This window comes from Trichoderma evansii (genome assembly GCF_050947405.1).
Source record: "Trichoderma evansii strain SZMC 28006 chromosome Unknown GGI43scaffold_24, whole genome shotgun sequence".
Lineage (NCBI taxonomy): Eukaryota > Fungi > Ascomycota > Sordariomycetes > Hypocreales > Hypocreaceae > Trichoderma > Trichoderma evansii.
In genome coordinates, this window is record NW_028145182.1 from 95,429 (window position 1) to 112,347 (window position 16,919).

At 42.9% G+C, this 16,919-nt stretch overlaps 7 protein-coding genes across 7 annotated transcripts; 3 read left to right on the plus strand and 4 right to left on the minus strand.

Moving 5' to 3' along the window:
• Positions 1–333: 333 nt before the first annotated feature.
• On the minus strand, positions 334–2,891 carry GGI43DRAFT_414842 (uncharacterized protein). The gene is made up of 5 exons (XM_083207082.1): positions 1,775–2,891; positions 1,616–1,712; positions 1,278–1,546; positions 913–1,229; positions 334–859 (listed from the first exon to the last, which is right to left on the minus strand). The coding sequence occupies exons 1-5, from the start codon at positions 2,605–2,607 to the stop codon at positions 783–785; spliced, it is 1,593 nt and encodes a 530-aa protein (XP_083056804.1). The 5' UTR covers positions 2,608–2,891; the 3' UTR covers positions 334–782.
• Positions 2,892–3,078: 187 nt separating this feature from the next.
• Positions 3,079–4,376, minus strand: GGI43DRAFT_430434 (uncharacterized protein; the record flags this gene model as incomplete). The annotated part of the gene is made up of 5 exons (XM_083209255.1): positions 3,079–3,678; positions 3,735–3,825; positions 3,896–3,968; positions 4,023–4,255; positions 4,312–4,376. The coding sequence occupies 5 exons, from the start codon at positions 4,374–4,376 to the stop codon at positions 3,184–3,186; spliced, it is 957 nt and encodes a 318-aa protein (XP_083056805.1). The 3' UTR covers positions 3,079–3,183.
• A 170-nt stretch (positions 4,377–4,546) lies between these two features.
• GGI43DRAFT_207053 (P-loop containing nucleoside triphosphate hydrolase protein) lies at positions 4,547–7,793 on the minus strand. Its single transcript, XM_083200142.1, has 2 exons — positions 7,058–7,793; positions 4,547–7,006 (listed from the first exon to the last, which is right to left on the minus strand). Exons 1-2 carry the CDS (start codon positions 7,666–7,668, stop codon positions 5,071–5,073), a joined length of 2,547 nt encoding a protein of 848 aa, XP_083056806.1. The 5' UTR covers positions 7,669–7,793; the 3' UTR covers positions 4,547–5,070.
• Positions 7,794–9,563: 1,770 nt separating this feature from the next.
• On the plus strand, positions 9,564–10,709 carry GGI43DRAFT_425299 (putative short-chain dehydrogenase/reductase family protein; the record flags this gene model as incomplete). The annotated part of the gene is made up of 3 exons (XM_083208493.1): positions 9,564–10,171; positions 10,254–10,529; positions 10,598–10,709. The coding sequence occupies 3 exons, from the start codon at positions 9,564–9,566 to the stop codon at positions 10,707–10,709; spliced, it is 996 nt and encodes a 331-aa protein (XP_083056807.1).
• Positions 10,535–12,491, minus strand: GGI43DRAFT_414848 (uncharacterized protein). The gene is made up of 4 exons (XM_083207083.1): positions 12,073–12,491; positions 11,906–12,016; positions 11,543–11,843; positions 10,535–11,476 (listed from the first exon to the last, which is right to left on the minus strand). Exons 1-4 carry the CDS (start codon positions 12,410–12,412, stop codon positions 10,765–10,767), a joined length of 1,464 nt encoding a protein of 487 aa, XP_083056808.1. The 5' UTR covers positions 12,413–12,491; the 3' UTR covers positions 10,535–10,764.
• Positions 12,492–13,597: 1,106 nt separating this feature from the next.
• Positions 13,598–14,255, plus strand: GGI43DRAFT_414849 (uncharacterized protein). The gene is made up of 2 exons (XM_083207084.1): positions 13,598–13,833; positions 13,899–14,255. The coding sequence occupies exons 1-2, from the start codon at positions 13,715–13,717 to the stop codon at positions 14,191–14,193; spliced, it is 414 nt and encodes a 137-aa protein (XP_083056809.1). The 5' UTR covers positions 13,598–13,714; the 3' UTR covers positions 14,194–14,255.
• A 604-nt stretch (positions 14,256–14,859) lies between these two features.
• GGI43DRAFT_414851 (uncharacterized protein) lies at positions 14,860–16,452 on the plus strand. Its single transcript, XM_083207085.1, has 3 exons — positions 14,860–15,210; positions 15,352–15,834; positions 15,880–16,452. The coding sequence occupies exons 1-3, from the start codon at positions 15,138–15,140 to the stop codon at positions 16,362–16,364; spliced, it is 1,041 nt and encodes a 346-aa protein (XP_083056810.1). The 5' UTR covers positions 14,860–15,137; the 3' UTR covers positions 16,365–16,452.
• The last annotated feature ends 467 nt before the right edge of the window (positions 16,453–16,919 follow it).

Consider the following 16,919-nt stretch of genomic DNA (forward strand, 5'->3'; position numbering starts at 1 on the left):
TGACAAACCTCAGCGGGGTTTCAAGTAGCTACCGCTCTTTGCGGATTTCCGAGGCCGACTTTAAAGCTGATACGGTGAGGTAATGGGAAATAGCTTCATTTGTCCCGTGTAATGGATCGCGGTGATAAGTATGTAATTACGGGAAATAGATCCTTTAAGTGTCATTTATGCGATACCTTAGGCATAGGTGCACGAATTTAGATGGATGTGGATAGGCGTAGGATCATGTCCGCATGTCGCAATATCTATTTCACGTCCAAGCCAGTGCTTGATATACTGTGGAAGACAGAGATGAAGGAGACTACGAGACACAATAACGCATAGGTCACTGACGTGATATCGGGTGCAGCTTCTATTCGTGGATAATTTGGGCAAAGTGGCCTCCTTAGCAACAAAACTTGAGTGACAAAGTGGATTCCTCGCTTTTGTCTAAGGAAGCCAGTTGTCCAGGCCTTTGCCTCCTCGCTACTGCCTAATTGATCTCTTATTGCCATCAATACATCACAAAAGGCTAGAGAGGCCCACGTCAATCTGTTGCTACGTTGACTCATGCTGATTCCTAAGATGGTTGACTCGAACCGCAGTATGCTGAGACTGTCACCACTTGGCCGTAGAAAGAAGCCTATGCTAATATTGCTCGAAAGCTAACTTTTTCGTGATTCTATCATTAAATCATTGCTTATATACCCCGTAGGCCGGCTAGCTAACAATCCTTTGCTGGCGATCTTCAGCATATATCGCCGTGTGAAAAAGTGATAAGTGCGTTACAAGTTCTTTTCATATTACAACGATACCGTGTGTCTCAAGCTATCAAAGTCGTAAAAGGCCTCCTTGGCATTCAAAATTTCCAAATAAATTTCTGATACAGTTAGTCTAGACATTTAGAAAAAAGAATTGCTTAGTGAGACTTACTGGCCACGTTCCACCGCGGACAAAAGTACTGTAGCAGCCACCTAAAGGCATTGATCTTCTCTTGGATATCTTTATCTGGTTTGCCTTGCACCACTTCCATAGCTACCATTGTAGCCTGGTATAAAGTTTGCATGAAAAATATGGGAAGGCCTTCTTCAGGGGCAGCCCCACCTTCAAAGTCTTTCCGGAGAGCTGATGCCAAGCGTCCCAAGACTTCTAATGCCCGTTCAGTCTCCGGAAACAAGCCGAGGCACGCGTCCCTTGTAGTACTCAGACGAGCTTGCTGCCACTGCTGATTTTGGAGTAAAAATATTCCGCTGCTAAAATTAACGCATGCGTCATCAGCGTACCAGGACTCTACTCACCAATAGGAAAACATGGTTTGGCAGCAAAATGATAATCTACGAGTTGCATGCTCTTGTTCCGCAGCATTAACTTGAGCTTCGAGCGTACGACGCAATTGCTCCGTGTCTCCTACAAGACAAACTAAATTCTCTGCACCAGGCGTTTCGATAGTTGCTGCAAGTCGAAGGGCTTGGCTTGTCAAGTATGTTGCTTGAGCCAGCCGAGCAAAACTGCCTGTCTTGAGGTGAAATGCGGCAGAAATGGGTATAGCATCAGGCGGCATTATGTCCTAGGAGGATAAATAGCAATTATTAGTGACATTCAAGCCTAGATTTGATATGAATATAGAGTTTCGTACACCGTCCAAGAAGGATTGGTCGTCTACGGGAAGATAATAACTGATCTCTGGATCGCCTGTAGCTAGACGCCTTGAGGGGTCGCCGAAGTTCAGAAATCTGCGTCGCAAATTAGTACGAAGTTCTCCTAAGATTAAATGAGAAGTGACAGAGTAACTCACCGATCTAGCGCCAACACTGCCCACCAGCTTCTTCTTTTCTCCTCTACCTCCATCCATGATCTATTAAAGTCGCTGTTGTCCGTCATTAACATATCCAAACCTAAAGCAATGCCATATCTGGCACAGGCACCGACAGTCAGATAAGCTGCCGGGTAAATCGCATGCCCTATTTCATATAGGGCGATAAAAATTGCTGCTTGGAGGACATGCAATGACATAAGGCCAGTTGCCTCTACCTCAGAGAGATATCGCTTCGACGTCCTGTAAAGCGCCGTCTTTTGACTGCCGCCATTGTAAACCGCAGTTGTGCAATACAGCTTCATACATAACGCTAACAATGAGCCTTCCGCTCTTCGGGGAAATAATGGGTTGAGTGAAGCATTAAAAAAGTTATTCCGGCATACTATTGGTAGCCATGAGGCATCGTGTGAGAACAACACTGCCGCTATATCGCGAACCTGCTGAATGTCCCCGACATGGGCCGCGACGTCACCAGGGATCGAAGCACAAGGAGGAGGAATTTTTAACTTGATGTCGCGGAAGAGCCTGGGCGCTAGAAATTGAACCGCCCTTGCTGTATCAAAGGTAGAGTCCAAATCCGGAGTTTGATCCAGTTGTTGCGGGTGATAGTCGTCGGCTACCGATGAAGAGTCGTCCCAAACTATTTCTGGTGTATACGAGCGTTTGGCTGGTAACTTTGGATAGCTACAGCGAATTTCTTTGCGCATACATAATTCACATGCCGGAAGGACTCGATCACATCGCCTTTTACCATGGCGACACGCATGACAAGCGATCCGCGATTGAGCCGCAGTGGTCTGCGACGATGCCATAGCTACATAAATAGTGACGAGAGCCCGATGAGCGTTGAGACCACTAAGTTATGTGATCTTGTAGCTGGCGGACAACGCGACAGCTATGGCGGCGGTAGCGCTGACAATCATGGTCACCATAAGTTATAAATTCTTCCATGTCATAAGCCCCGGGGAGTTGGTTGTTGAGGTATGTGTATGTAGACTAATCATCAATTGCCGATTATTAAACATAGAAAACATAGATTAGAGGTGGCGGAGGCTAAAACTGCCTGGTAGATCTAAGACACTGCCGCTGAATTTACTCCACTGAAGTAAACCACGTCCCGTCAGCCATGAAAAGCGCCGTTTCCTTAATGTTTTTATCCGCGATTCAAGAATAACATTTCTGAACTTGGAACTATTTTCACTCAACAATAAGAAAATGTAATTTTCATTGTATTAGTAAACGAGTATTAATTTTAAGTAGTAATTTTGCCTTTAAGAGGTGGGGCCGTTTTTGAAGCTCCCAAAGCCTTTAGGGACGGCTGGGGAGATTTAATGTTCAAAATAAGTAGAGGGAGAGAATGTAAAACAATGCAATAACACCTTAAAGAATTATACCTCCACTCTTTCTAATATTTGCTCTGAAACTTTCCATAGTGACTGAGCCAATTCTTTATTGCGAGTCCTTTCTGAACCCTGAACAATTTTCCCGAGACCATTTAAGAACTGCCCTCTGTATCGTTCGGCGTCCTTTGCGATATCTAGTGCAGTCGCGCAATAAAGTTGTGTCAAAGCACCTTTTGCAGGACTTTTCATGACCAGTTTTAAAACTGGCTTTAACAGACCTGGGAACACTCCCATACCGCCATCAGTAGCAACGGGTCCAGGGTCAAGCGTTAGAGCTATGATCTTGGAATTTTGTTGCGTCAGTTGGTCTTGAAGCTCTCTTGTAAAGAGGGCATTGGCTAATTTGCTGGTGCCGTAACGCCTAAAGACTGCTTTGCGAGAGGTGTAGTCACTTGGATTGGTAGCTCCAGGATCACTGAAATCCTTAATAGTTGCAAAGTTGTTGCTGTTTGAGGCAAATTTCTCAGCCATAGAGCTCATCTGGTAAATATACTTAGGAAATCCACTTTCAACAATTCAATTGTAAGGAGACTTACAGTAACTATTCGGACGTCAGAGCCTGGCTCGTCTGCCGTTGCCTTGAGCAGTGGTAAAAGTTTAATGGTGAGGGCAAAGTGGCCGAGATGGCTAAATAGAAGCATCATTTGTAAGAGAAGAGAAGGGAACCCAAAGCATAAGATGCGTATTGAATACTCACTTTACCCCAATTGTCTGTTCAAATCCTTCCTTTGTGGTGACAAATTCTTCCGCTGCTACGCCTGCATTGTTGACTATAATAAGATAATTAGTATACTGTCAACAATGGCTGATAGGTGCAGCTTTACTTAAAATATCAAGTCTGGTTTCGGCAATCGACAATGCGTTTGCAGCTTTGATGACATTAGGTAGCGATGATAGATCCAGTGGCAACCAATCCAGAAGGTCCTTTGAGATAGACGGATTCTCGGAAAGAATATTACTAATCGCTTGTTTCGCTCGGGATTCAGATCTTGCCCCTATATATACTTTGGCGCCATGCAATGCAAGTTGTTTAACCGTTTCAAAGCCAATTCCAGAGCTAATTCATTCTTATTAGCTGATTATTTAGGATTTAGGGAGTGGTCAACGACTCACTTTCCTCCAGTTACCAGTACCACTTTGCCAGAGAGATTAGGAATAGAAGCTTCATTCCACGCCATGGCTTAGAGATCTGAGTTTTTGCACGTATCAATTATATAGAAAATTTTTGTGTCGTATTAACTTGTCAAATAAAATATTCATGCATAGATATTCGAATCGGCGCGTGGATATATCAAATTCGGTTTATAGTCAGTAGAGATGAAGTACTATGAAGCCTCTATTTATATAAATTATATTATCTTTAAGCTATATACTGTCTCAGTGGAATTCTTGACCTGCAATAAACCATCTATAATCGCTTAAAGTGCAATTGGAGAGTAAATTTTCTTTTATGGAGTGCAACCGAAATTATACCTACCCAATGAGGGCAAATTGGTCAGCCAGTTTGGCGGCAGAAGAGTAGCTTGACATGCACGACCAATACACGTACTCCGTACTCTTTAAAGCTGATAACAATGGCGCTAGAAGCTCCACAACTCGGAAAAAGTTACCGCTATTTTGTCAGTCTTAATTCATGTAGGCATGATTGCTATATTAGTTTTTCTTGCCCATTAAAGACACATGACTAATAAGATAGAACGGCTATTGATTGCCTTCTCAAATGGGAATTGTACATCCACTAGAATAGGAAATAGGTCCCTGCTACGTACAGTAAACTAGCCGACTTTAGACAGAAGGGAGATGGGTACAGAAGCGTAAGTAAGTATGCCAGTTTTCCTATAGTAAACGAATAACTTCTTGTATTTTATTATTCTATTCAGGAACCGGAATTTCTTCAGCTGCATTCTTTTCCAGTAGTGTCTGCCAAATACCGTTGATATCTTCTAGAAGCTTCTGACTGTGCAGGTTATCTTTATAAAGATCGTCGTCCGCTTTTGCAAGGCATTGCGCACAAAGTTCTCGTGCTTCTGCGTTCCTTTGCCGCCATTCAAGCTCTTGGATGAAATTCTTTGCTGTGATCAAAGTTTCTCTATGGTTAGGCCCAAGGACCTCTATTTTATTTCTCAAGTTGAGTCTCCAAAGGGAAAATGCTTCCTCCAATGTTTCATCACTTTCGCTTAGCATCACAGCTACATTTGCTTCGGTGGCAAGTGTATCTGGGTGAAGATTGCCGAGTAGCTCTTTTTTGGCGTCATAGGCATCCCGTAGTAAGTTGATGGCCTCCTCAATCTTGCCTTGGTCGTCAAGGACGTCAGCAAGATGAGCCATGCAGTTTAAGGTATCATTATGTTTCTTTCCAAGAATGCGCTCACTGCGAGCCAGAGCTTCACGCTGCATGGTCTCAGATTGTGTGTAATCGCCAGTCAAAGCAATGACGGTAGCAAGATCACTCAAGCTATCAATCGTCCTGGGATCATCATCACCCAAGATTTCGCGCCTGTTTTCCACAACGCGCTTTAGAATCGACAGAGCCTCTACGTCTCGGTAAAGGATGCCCATAGTCCAGCCCAGTAACCCCATACTTGCCATCGTTTCCACATGCTTTTCACCGAGATAACTGCTGTTTATCTCCACCGATCGCTCAAATCTCAGTCGAGCTTCGTCATAATTGCCGTTCCAATGAATATATCTTCCAGAAGACATAAGTAATTTCGCTCTAGCTAATTCCGAATCTTTGGTGGTCTTTTTGAATGGATGTTGAAGGATGAGCTCAGCATGAGGAAGCAATATCTCTGCGAGTTTGAAGTATTTCGGCCCAGGCTGAGATGATGGCTCAGGAAATTGAGAGGCAATAGACTTTAATGCTTCAAAAGCCCACCTATCCACATCTTCAGGAACCTCTTCCTCTAGCCACCACCTTGTTGCTAATTGCACAAGGCGATGAGTGCTAAATACAGAATCATTCTCATCAATGAATGAGAAAGCTTTCAAAAGCGCAGCTGCTTCTTGGAAATCAAAATCATCTTCAAGTTCGTCTTCATCTTGCAAGAGTATAGCAGGAATTCCCTGATGCTGGAAAAAGTTGATGAGGCACAATAAGTCCGCAGCTCTGCGATTTGAGTCTCTTATGGATTCGAAAGATAGTTTCCACGTTTTTGCTACCGACTCCAGCGTATTTTCTGGCCGTGCATGCTCAGAGAATTCGTAACTGAGAAATTTCGTCTTGGTTGCATCGCTTTTCCGGTACTGCTTCAAATACTGTTCAACAGTTTTTTGCCGCTTTACCATAAAGGCAATTGCCTGAGTGATTGCAAGCGGAATATATTCAAGTTCTTGGAGGAGTTCAAAGATCAGTTCTTCAGGGCAGTTCTCTCGCAGGCGCTTTCTTACTAGGCTAAGCCCTTCTGCCTTTCCTAATTCATGAATCATGATAGGAACTTCGGGGTTCGCCACGTCAAATGCCACATCCCGACTTCTTGTCGTGAATAGTAGTGAACCATTTTGACAATGTGCTATACACTCAGAGGGACTTTTGCCGACAGTCATTTTTCCACGGAAAAATGCGTCCTCATTATCCACGTTATCAATCACCATGAGCCATGGGCCCACGTGCCGAAATTCAAGCCAATTCTTCAACAGCAGTGCCGTATCAGATTGAGCACCATCTGGAGTAGTTATACCACATTCGCTAGCAATTCGATTGAATGACTCTTCAAAACGAGCCACAGTAGCAGCGTTTACCCATAGTATGGAACATCTGTCTCTATTACGTCTTCGGTAGCAATACTCTAATGCTACTTGGGATTTCCTTTAGATGTATTAGAAAAATCGCCATCGTTGTTGAGAGAAGAAAACTTGCCCTATACCACCTAGACCACAGAGGGCTGCCTTTGGTTGACTTCCTCCTTGGACTGCGAATGCTCGATCAATTTCAGCAAAAATCTCATCCCGCCCAACAAATGAGGGGTTTCTGTCGAACGGGACTAGCCAGAGTGGATCGGCATATGGGGGTGGCTGCTGCTCGATTTTGAGATTATTGAAGTTATCGATTACTTGGTGGAAGATTAAAGTCTTGGTGTAACTTTCAAGTGACTCTGCAATTTCTTCAACTTTTTTGTCATAAGTCAAACTCTTAATTGCCTTTATCTTCCGCTCCCAAGAAGAATCGTCAATCGATGGAAGGGCCTTCTCGATGAGCTTGTCCAGCTGCTGAGTCTCCGCCAAGCAGCCCCTGACTACTGGAATGAGTGCCTCTTGAGCCTCCTTATCAGTTAAGCCATTATCTATATTGCGCTGAATTCTTTTTAAGCCGTCGAGAATAAGGGGTAGCTCTGTGCGGATCTGCTTAAAGGCTCTGGGAGTATCATCAACGGCAGAGTTAAAATCGGCAATACGGCTTGCAACTTTTGCTCCTAGCTCAATAAATTGAATTATTGTGCCGGCTAGACTGACTGCGGTAATAGGATCCATGTGGCAGAAGTCTTCATAATTGAGCAGAGGCCTTATGCTTTGGTAGATTTGCTTGCAGGGTTATGAGTAGCACCTGTAGCGGACAAAAGAAGAGATATCTTGGGAATTGCTTGCTCTATTCAAAAATTAATATGCACATGACTTCTTCTGGCTAGCGGGGGTTGTTTCCGATGTCTCCCAGCAAATGGCAATTTCAGCCTCTCAATTTATGCCTCAGGCCTGAGGAGAGACCTAAATCCTTCCATCCGCTGTAAGTAATGTTTCTAGCCAGCGCAATGCAATTGATTGCTGTGGGTACACTGACAGAATTGGTCTGTAGTGCTGGCGATTATTCTTAGGCAATACATTATTTTTTTCTTCAAGAGGATAACAATAGCTGTAAAACGGCTAATTATTAGCTGGACAATAGCTATTATGTGTCCTAAAGTCAGTCGAGTCTTTTTGTCTCAAGAATTCTTCAATTGTCTATAGATTGATTACAAAGGCCAGCTTTGCTACATTTAATTCAGCACTGCAATCTAGCACAATGTACTGCCATCCCCGCCTCGTATTTAAAAATAGCGCATCCAAACAGTGCCGTAAATTTTACCAGGTAATTTATTTGTATATTAGGATATAAAATGACGCGAACGAATATAAAATTTCACAATATCTTGTAAACATCTCTATCTAGCTCGGGGTCGATATTTAACTTTCTAGCCTTGATTCTAGACTACCTACTAAACTATGCACACGATTCTAATGGCGGGTTTATTTTAACAGATCTTACCAAAGGTTAGATAATTTTACCTGATCAGTCATGCAACAAGAGAGACTATCCTTGCATCCCTTCAAATAATTTTTTTGGCTGGCGCGTGATAGTATAAGAGCATGTTGTACCAGTTGGTGACTGGACATACCAGATAATAACCTGCCCGGCGGTCTAAATAAGAATGCAGGTAGGTAGCTTTAATGAATTTGGTTCAAGCGCCCCGCAGTAAGTCCGTACATATGTAAGCTTAAAGCTTTTTGAACGCACAGTCTTGAGGAATTTGCCGAAAGCATGATTGAGTACCTCAATGTCTTATTTTAGAGAGGCTTCGATACTCTAAGAAAATATATTAAAACATATTCGCCTTGCATATCCTTCGAATTGCAGTTTATAGCATTCTTTATAAAGTACTGTTATGAAGTTTAGATTTGCTTAATTGTGTAAATGAAAGTTTCAACTTGTGAAGAGGCAGATTAGTTCAGCGTCTTAGTATCGAGTTGGGAGTAGAAGAGTGTCAATTGTAGCGTCTCCAGCGACAGCTCCACAAATACAGCGTCTTTGTAATAAAGACAGCAAATTAGATGAGAGAATATAGTTTATTTCTGTTATTGTGAGCATCGGATGCTAAGTATACTTGCTTCCAATAGCAACCAATATTTGCCGTCTATTACTATTTATTTCACCACTACGTGAATGTATGAATGATGATGGTTCGTAACTAAAAGCGCCCATGCCATTTCCCCTGGCTGCGCTTAACCTTTTTAGGCTGCCGCTCTCCAATTGGCCAATATCCAGCTTGCGACGCCCACCATACCCAATTAAGACGCTGCTCTCCTACTCGCCAGGGCAGTATATCCCAATTTGCGCTTTTACGTCCTCGTGGATTCGCAAATGCCATATTTTTATAGTATTAATCCAAGAATTGGCGGACTTTTCAATTCCCAAGGGGTCGGAGATTACGCAAATTCCGGATGGCGATGAAATTATTTGTGGCCTCTGCCATATCAAACAGCTATAAAAGAGGATGGAAGTGAACGGTGTTGGTCCTGATTTTCAACAGCACTCCCATCACTTGAACTCTACTTCAAACTTATATCCCAAGAGCATTTCTACACATTATTGCCCATCGCTCCATATACTAAACATGTCTAACCTGAAAAACATGTCTGCCAACGAAAAGGCCATGGTCCAGAAACGAGAGCTCCCGCTCTTGATCACCAAAGAGCTCTGTGCAGGCCGAACTTATATCGTCACCGGTTCCAATATTGGCCTTGGGCTAGAAGCTGCTCGCCACCTAGTAGGCATTGGGGCCGAAAAAGTCATTATTGCAGTGCGCAATCTTGAAGCTGGCGAGGAGGCTAAAAAGGATATTGAGGAATCAACGGGAATCAAGGGCGTTGCTGAGGTCTGGCATCTAGATCTTTCTAGTTTCGCGTCCGTACGTGCATTTTCATTCAAGGCCATTGAGTCACTTGGACGCATCGAGGCTGTCATTGAAAATGCAGCTGTTGCCAGCACGTCTGGGGAGGCGGAAGGCCACGTCTTAACAATGACAGTTAACGTTATCAGCACCTTTCTTTTGGCCATTCTTCTTCTTCCAAAACTGCGCTCGGATGCAGCCAAGTTTGGATACACTCCGCGCATAAACATTGTCAGTAGCGGTGTTGGTCTTGATTTAGGAGAATATTGGGCAACGATTGCCGATGATCCGCTAGTGAAAATGGATGCAGATACCGAGTTGGGAATGAAGAGGCAGGTCAAGCCATATTTTTTTTCTACTTATCCAGTATTCCATGTTACTGAATTTTACGATTAACAATGAGTGTTACTCTAGCTACCCTGCGTCGAAGATGATGGAGATCTTGGCAGTCCGTGAGATTGCAAAGCTACTGCCGGTTGCTCGCGGCGGAGTTATCATTAACTCAATCAACCCGGGCCTATGTGTGACTAACCTCGCACGAAATGCACCACAGGAATTCAAGGATCGCTTAAAGGGCATGTGGGATCAGGCCGGTCGAACTGCCGAATGCGGTAGCCGGACCCTTCTGGGCGCAGCCGTTGGAGGTCAAGACAGCCACGGCTCCTATATGGATGATTGCGTACCTGCAGAGTAAGTTTTCTTGAATGTGCCAAATGTTTCCATAATACTATTTGTTTATATACTGATACATATTATAGCGACCAATTACCGGACTGGATGGATGCGAAAGCAAACAAGCAAGCCTGGGACAGCATTGTTAAGGAGCTTGAAAAGATTGAGCCAGGTTCTGTTTCAAAGGCTCTAGAGTAAGATGAAAAAAAAAAAAAAAAAGCCGACAATATAGGTAAATAGTTCTGTACCGGTTTCATATAGCCAATTGAATCTCTCCGTAGTGAGAGACTCTATAGTATAGTGCCAAACTTTCCTTTTCATAAAAATCATTGATCCAAGGGAATTTTGAAAGAGCGCCTACAATGCCGCCCCAAGTGTTCAGTTGTAGTATCTGCATTATTTCCCAAGTCTTTGGGATGAGCCAGGTATCATGGCTTGGATCCTGTAAAATAACAGCAGCTCCCAAGAATAAAAGCCATAAAAGAAGCTCTTGGTCCTCACCATTTGACTTCAGACTAGCTTCCTTGCAGATTATTTGAGACAAGATGGAGTTCTCCGTTACACGACGATCGAGACCGCATAAGAAAGAGCTGATTATCGTCAAGAGGCCCAAATGTGCTATACTCTGGGTACGATTTAGGGAGCGCGACGAGCTCAATGGAGCATATTTGAGGAGTTTATGGCCAATCCAGATGTGGCTTCTTAAAAACTCTACCGTAGGTAGCTTTGCACGTTCGCCAGCACTCGCCTCATTAACTAGCGTAGATAGAGCAACCATACTGTCCCAGAGATCACAAAGCTCGGTGCCAAGCAGTTTTCGAAATTTTTGGTCAGATGTAGCGGAAGGAATGTTTAAATCTGGTGCAGGAGATATAGCCAATCTCTCCATCCCTTTTGTATTCTCAAAGAGCACTATGTCCAATTTCGGAGGTGCTCCAAGTCGGAGCGCATAGTCAAGATCGGCTCTAAACAATTTTTAGCTATTAAATCTATTTTCATAGTACAGTAAATTCATAGCGTATATGACGTACCGATATAACTTTTGCATAATTTCAGGCTTTTCTGAGCCGATGCGGTCCAGGCCGCCCCGCATCTCGATCATTCGATGAAGGCCTAAGAGATGAATTATACCACGGTCATAGCGGCCACGAGTGGACTCATATGTCGATAGACTCATAACTACAGCCATTGTGGGATAGGTAATTCGTTCCTCGCGAGATATGCGCTCATTAATTAGACGGAAGACCTGAGTGATGTGGCGAGTTGCCGAGATATTGGCTTGTGGCGAACCTTTGGTGCATTCAAGCACCAAGGCTAAAGCGCAATGATAGTCTACAAGTTTCAATTCCGCATGAGCCAGATGGCGACGACGAATAGAGGGGCATGAGACTTACATGCTTGGTCTGTGAATATAAGTTGTAAAAATAGTGAACCATTAACACTGACTTGAGCAAGAGCTTTGCCCAAACTTGGTGCACATCGGGGAGATCTCATAAAAGCCACAGCTATTTATAACATAAGTGATTTGTATTTCAACAGCATGAGTTCTGTGTCGACTAACCGTCGTACAAGAGCACCCGGTCTTTCTGGGCCACATCTATAGGGAGGCTTAAGATGGATACGCTATCGCCTATGATGGGCTCGATCGGTGGAAGCACGTCCTCATTGCCTCCGTGAGGTGGGATTTCCTCTTTACTGTTTTCATGGGCCGTCCTTGCAGATGCATGCTTAAGCCCGGTAGTGGTTGATACCTCTTCCGGAACTCGGCGCTCAAAGGCTTTTACACGCGATGGCCGATTGATCTTGCGCCCAAGGTTCCACCCTTTTGCAGCGCGGTGGCGGATCAGGGACCGTGTGTCGCTGTCAATACCTTTATTATTGTCAATAAATGTGAACTCCATGGCTCAGCTTGCTTTAATTTGGCCGACATTGGTAGCGTAGAAATTGTAGAGGGCTATTCAGGGAAGAGCATTTTGTCAGTTGTGTCTCGGAGTTAACAGCCGGCGCTAAAAGAGCAAAGTCCAGGAATGGGAACGGAGCGTACAATGGTACTTTTTTGGATTCCTAGCTTGTAAACGCATTCTGCTTCTAGAGTGATATCTCTCACGTATAGATCACATATTAAAAGCACTTATTTCTTTGTGTTCTTAATTCTATAGAAGGCGAGTGGCAAATTATTCAATTACACCAGCGCGCATGCTCCAACCGGTGGATTTGCTCTATCAATACGAAGCAATCTAAAAAGAAATACGTATAATCTTTCAACTCTGCATAAATTCACTATCACTTTCCTGCGCCACATAGAGAACTACGGCAAATACCGTATTCCATCGAAAAATTGTACTGTTGGTGTTGATGGAAATCCCTCCACTATTTGCTATAATCAGTCGATAGGCCACTGAAGAAGACAGTTAGCATGATACCTGCTTTATAAAGAACCTGAAGGACCCACAGTCCAAATTTGTGAGGGTATACGGTACCAATGTGAGTGCTGACTTGTTGGGTCGTTTAAGTAATTGAGAGATTCGAATTAAAGTGTAAATGATTCCAAGTGGGATGCTGCCATAACCGGGAAACGGCAGATTGGGTAATTATTATATCAGTGGAATTTTTAGGCTAACACTCGAAGACAGAAGAAACTCGATTGACTCATAATTTGAAAGTGCTTCAGCAAAGCCAGAAGCGGAGCAAAAAGCGTCTCTCTCTCATTGTCGAGGTCTACGCGAACGACTCCCTCGTTCAATGTTTATGTCGGCTAATGTGCACTGTATCAAAGTCGCTAACCCCTAAGGATAAGCTAAGTATAAGGGGTCCAAAGGGAGGTGATTTAACTACAGGGCCTTGGTGTTGAGAAAAGCGCTACAATTGGGGCTACTAGCCTGATCTTTGCTCTATTAGCGTGACTGGAGAGCGGGATAAGAGTATATCCCCCATGTACACTCACTTGTCTCAGCTCAGCGTAAACAGAACAGTCAAACAAGACAACTGTTTCATACATGTTTCGTTGCGCCCCAATGCTGCCGCAGCCTAGCGCCAGCAAACCGTTCTGCCATCTATAATTGTATATATATACCCATCTACTATTTGTTTAACTGCTTGTTAATTTGTTTCAATCGCATTCATTCATTCATTCATTCTTCGTTTATATCTTATTGTCTAAATTGATTTTAGATTTTGATTTCTATATTATTTTAATCGTCAAAATGCGTTATTCCTTTGCTCTTGTTGCGCTTGCAACCATTATTTCTGCATCTCCTCTCCCTGCGAATACAAATGTGAATCCACAAGCAATCACATCGACTAAATGTACAGCCAAGCAAGTGTATGTACTTTCAATTCTTTCTTACCTTAAACGCTCAATTAGAATTTCTATTAATAAAATGATAGAACTATCAATAGCCACGATATTAACGTTGCCCTCCTCGCGATTTGCGGAGGCATTGCAGGCACGATTGAGCAATGCCAGGGAAACCCTACAAACACAACCGGTGCATCAGGAAGCGCATTTCTCTCATTAGAAGCTGCAACTCCAGGACAAACAATTGATATCACGAAGGGCCGATGGGAAGGGTGTATGCGCGCGGCTAGAGCCGTATGTGGAGATAGCCCATTCACAAGCACATGCATTGGCGGCGCAGATATAAACAAAGGAAATGTCAACTTTTCTCTGACTGCACAATAAAAAGTTTAGGAGGCATGATATATATAATAAAATACCAGCTGGCCTGGAATAATTAACTAAAAGCATATTTGCACGATTCGTAATTTTGTTGATATATCTGTATCTTTAGTATATGTATTTAAGACAAATCCAAGCCCTGGATTGTAATTATGCACACATCATGGATTTGGAACTAACCATGTGATACAAGCTCTCCATGGTGCTCATTGTGGTGGATTACACTAACTCAGGTCTTCTGTCTTTATTGTAAGCTTATACATTCTTGATAAAAGAAGAGCTATTACCATTCATCAATGTATCTGCTATACCCGACTTCATATCGACTCCTAGCCTAAAAGATGCCTCAGATATATTTAATTCTTTCTTCAAGCGGAAATGCTGCAGCAGTATTCTATTTTGCCTCTAGACGTAAGACAAGGCTATCAATCGCATCAATCTTCTAGGACTACTCTAAAGAACTGATTATCTATACAAGATGAATTGTGTGGGGCGTAACAACACTACCTAAGTTACATGCAGCTTTCGGCGCTAGATGCTTGGAGTATGTACATATCTAATTCCATCACGAGCCACAGCCTGAAGTCACATCAAGCTCACAGCTGGTTTCGGTACGTATCGATATGAGTTTGTCGTTGGGTACCCATTGGTTCCTAATATTTCCAATGCGGGGTCTATAATGGCAACCGCAACGATGATTCATAATAAACTCGCCACAGACATCTTCACTCACTCAAAAGTACCAATCGCATTCAGCAATTCTTGTTTATTATTTTTATTCAGAGAGAGTTCATCTAAAAGTTTCAGCATTGGCGACTATTTTGCAGACTTCTGAATAGGTAGTCGTCAATAAGCATAACCTAGCCCGGTTGCGTCCACTCGCGGTCTTGAAATTTGCTGCCTTCTACGCATTTTCAAAACGAGCAAATAGTGCATCAATCTCTATTATGCGTCTCGAAATTGACCCGCACGGTGACACCTTGATCACCTTTCAAGATGCAAATACCCTATTTGGTGCAGGTACAGTTCTCCTATAGAGCTTACACATATCAAGAAGATTAGGATAGTTGCTGAATTATACCCCGTTTTCAACGTTTGAAAAAAACTGCTCTCGACAAAATTGGGCACTATTTTAGTAGCTAGAGGCTAATTTAGCTATAGATCTGAAGACCGCTCCCGAAAAGCAATTTCTAGTTTCGAGGAAGCATCTTATGCTAGCTTCTCGTCGTGCTAGCAAAGTGCTTGAAGGATCTTTGAAAGAAGCTACACCGGAGGAAGATGGCCTCTTCCATTGGAATTTTGAGCCTATATTTGACGCAAAGGCATTTGAGATTGTAATGAAGATTATCCACGGACAAACGCGCGATGTTCCTGTGACAGTAAATGTCTGCATGCTCTCTCAAATAACTGCCATTGTTGATGACTTGGAATGTCAAAATTCTGTTTGGTTCTTTGCTAAAGGTTGGCTAAGTCAAATTAAAGGGCAAATTCCAAGGGGAATGTCCGAGGATCTCATGAGATGGATCTTGATTTCATTTGTGTTTGAGGAGTCGGAGATTTTTAAGACAGTAACAGGTATAGCTATAGGAAACAGCACAGATATAATGCTTACCTTAGACCTTCCTATACGATCTAAAATTCTCGGTAAGTTTCGCGACCTTTACTGAGAACGTTAGCTGATCTGGCCAGAGGATATGAGTACGAGACGGAAAAGTATATTCAGTAATCTAATTTATCGTCTACACAACTTGGAATCTCAACTCCTTGAGCAATCGTTAGGATGCAATCAGGGTTGTAGGGCTATGATGCTTGGTACATTCAGCCAAGGGCTAAAATTGAACTCGTTGTTGCCTCTACCCCTTCCGCCATATTACACATTAAGGGTCACATCTATCCTTCTACAATTGAGGAAAATTAAAGGACCGGACTATTATTGCCCCCAGGAAGATTGTACAAGCCAAACATACTCTGGAGCTTGGAAACTTGAGAGTAGACCTCTACCAAGACAAAAACCAGCTGCTTTTGGCTTATTTGGTAGTCCAAAGAACGAAGAAAAAGTACCTTCAAGTTTAGTGCGCCATAACTGTCGCTTAGAAGACCACCTCAAAGGAATATTGGATACTGTTGATGTCGAAATTAAAGGGTTGGAACTATCTAATTATTTAAGCACCTAAATTATGAGAAGTTCATATGTCTAGTTTAGTCATAAATTATGTAGCTGGTTTCTTAAAGAACCATAGTGCTCCTCATTCGTTTGTGTTACATTTGCGGCGTAATTTATATGGTGAAAAAATTGAGAGACAGCGCTGGGGTACGTAATTGATAGCTAAGATATTGATCTTTCGAAGTGATTGTTATTAGGTATTGACATTGGAGTGGTAAAATCGCGAATACACATCCTATTCTAGGCATCTATTTGGTTATATCTACGTGTCTACTCGGCACGTGGATAGCTCTAGTATCTCTTCCGAGCGGCGGTTTCATGCCTCAATTATTCATACCCAAGCAAGAAATTTCCACGACTGCCGCTCATACTAAGTGTAACGTCTGCTCATAACAGTCCCATAATCTTATAATAGAAGTAATGACAGATAAGGTACAATTTTTTCAGATAAAAAGGTGATGATTTGGCCCTGTTTTATGCTTTCTGTTTAAGTTTACACGCGAGCAAAGTTTGAGCCATTAACAATACCTGTAGGTGCTGTACGTACAATCATAAACCCATGGCT